This window comes from Bufo bufo, chromosome 11 (genome assembly GCF_905171765.1).
Source record: "Bufo bufo chromosome 11, aBufBuf1.1, whole genome shotgun sequence".
NCBI lineage: Eukaryota > Metazoa > Chordata > Amphibia > Anura > Bufonidae > Bufo > Bufo bufo.
The window spans coordinates 86,499,284-86,501,858 of record NC_053399.1 but is presented as its reverse complement, the minus strand read 5'-3'; the positions used below and the strand labels follow the sequence as shown (position 1 = coordinate 86,501,858).

At 38.6% G+C, this 2,575-nt stretch overlaps 1 protein-coding gene across 1 annotated transcript; it reads right to left on the bottom strand.

Moving 5' to 3' along the window:
- Nucleotides 1-683: 683 nt before the first annotated feature.
- Nucleotides 684-1,622, bottom strand: LOC120981526 (olfactory receptor 10G4-like). The gene has a single exon (XM_040411061.1). The coding sequence runs from the start codon at nt 1,620-1,622 to the stop codon at nt 684-686; it is 939 nt and encodes a 312-aa protein (XP_040266995.1).
- Nucleotides 1,623-2,575: the final 953 nt, after the last annotated feature.

The following is a 2,575-nucleotide window of genomic DNA, read 5'->3' as shown; positions in this document are numbered from 1 at the left end:
AGGAAGGGTGGGATATTCGCCCCTGACGAAGCTATTCTGGCGAAACCCGGGTCGGGCGGTGCAGATTTTATTGTCTAAATGCTTGAATTTTAACGACTCTTGTGAGTATATTAAAAAAGATTGGTGGAACTTCACTATGTGCGGCGCAACTTTATAATCCACAGGAGGAACTCGTATGATAGAGATTGCCTTTTGGTGGAAGTCTGTGTCATAGCTACACAAAAAGAGCTGCTGTTTTTCCTTGACTTTGCACTCTGACGCTTTGAAGTGTGCCTGGCAGCGCGACTACCTTTTGAATTTACTCTGTGATTTGTGTCAAGTAATATGAAACTATATGAGAATGAACGACCGTAGCAACGATTGTTCTTCCCCATACACAAGAGATAATTGCAACTAAAGAGCAAGCAATGATCTAGAACAAACAGTTTATTCTCGATCAATGACCTGTGTTTTCATCCAAGCAGAAAACTCCCTTAATATGTTTAAAAACGCTAAAAAATACATTTTAATTGCCTCCAAACATAGCTATACATTTACTTCTCTGATTTTGCTTTTCATTTACTTGCAATACCACACACAACCACACGGTTTGCTGAGGAGAGGTAAAGAAGGGCACATCTGTATCCTACATCTACCCATAGAAATGTCCAATGTAGTTCTTTAGATTTCCTGGTATGTTATTGCTATGCTTTTTTGTAGATTTGGGTTAAAATTCTTTTTAATGCTTTTTTCACTTCTTTATTCCTCAGACTATAAATGATTGGGTTCAGTAAAGGAGTGAAAATGGTATATACCAGAGCAATCATCTTGTCATGGTTTACTGAGTGCAAGCCTTTGGGGCTAGCATAGACAGAAAAAGCAGTGCTATAAATAAGCATCACCACAGTGATATGAGACGAACAGGTGGAGAAGGCCCTAATTCTTCCTGTGTTTGACCTCATCTTTGCAATAGCATATATGATATTAATATACATGATGATGATAATTATGAAGTTAAACATAGTAGCAAAGCCAATAACACAGCCATTAACTGTAGCATTAAGAGAGGTATTTATACAGGCCAAACTCAACAGAGGAGCAAGGTCACAAAAGTAATGGTCTATGTGTCGTAGGCCACAGAATGGCAACCTTATGGTAAAACTGAGGGGTATAGTTGCAGCTGTGAACCCATAAGTCCAACATAACAGGGCTAGCAGTCTACACCTTCTGCCATTCATGATGCTAGTATATCTGAGAGGGTGGCATATTGCCATATATCGATCAAAGGACATGACAGCTAACAACGCACATTCCGTCATGCCAAGTCCATGGAACATGTAAAGCTGAGTAAAGCACAAATGGAAAGAAACTCTTTTGTCATGGGTCACAAGAATATCCAAAAGTTTTGGTACCGTAGTTGATATGTACCAGATCTCCAGCAGGGATAGGTTGGTAATGAAGAAATACATTGGAGTGTGAAGGTGCAGGTGAAGACGTACTACCAAGATGATGATCATGTTACCAGAAAGAGTGAGTAAATAGGTAAAGAGAAAAATAAAAAACAGCCCAAGGCTGTAGTCCTCAATGTTAGCAAACCCTTGAAGATAAAAGTCATCAAACCAAGTCTGGTTGTTCTTGTTCATAGATAGAGTCCACATTGGTAAACCGCCTCAAGTCTTGGACCTTATGGGCATTAGAGTAAACCTGCCGAAATAAGAAAACACAAAAACTCAAGACCTTTTTAATCGTCCTACTTAGAGTAGACAATAACACAAAAACCTACACGACTATCAACAAGAAAATAGCACCACTCCTTAATGTCCATGGACTGTATTTCTATAAATTTATAGTTCTGATATGTGCTACTAACATACAGATATGTCCTTCCTTCCAAATATCCAGAGATGAGTGGAGCAAGATGACCAGAATTGAACAAAAAATGTTTACATAATTCTTTTGGGTGTTTTTAGTAATGCAATAGATTCTTTTTGAAAGCTGGTCATCTGGTGCCACTCATCTTGGGATATCTCAAACCAAGGTAAGGAAGGACTATTATTTTTTAATGTGACAAAATGGAGTAAAAGAACATGGTTTTGGAGTCGGAAAAGATTGAGTTGATTAAGGTGGAAAAAAAGCAAAAAGAAAGCAGAAACATACATTTTTTTAAATCTTTTTTTTGGCTGCTTTCACACAAGTACAGCATAGGCATGGTTTTGCATAAATATTAGAGTCACAAATCTGAGCCTGCCTGTTGGTCTAATGACCTGAACAAACAACAAATTAGATACCAGTTGGACCAGGACCTGAGGTCATACTACACTTAAGTAAAAGCTGCCTTAAACAGGCTTTTTATGATAACTATTGTGCAACTTACAGCTTATGGTCCTAGTTTCCTTGAAGTGGGGGTATATTTTGTTTGTTGCCAGGGCCTACAACAAACACCTTGACTTGTGCTGTTGTAAGTATTCTCTCTTTGGATTTCCATGTGCAGGCTCTCAGCTTGTAGCTCAGATCTCCCACACCAAAGATCTCCCATGCTTTGTTTCATACTGTATAACTCTGGACTAGCTCTATAGATGGGAGCAAGAAATGACTG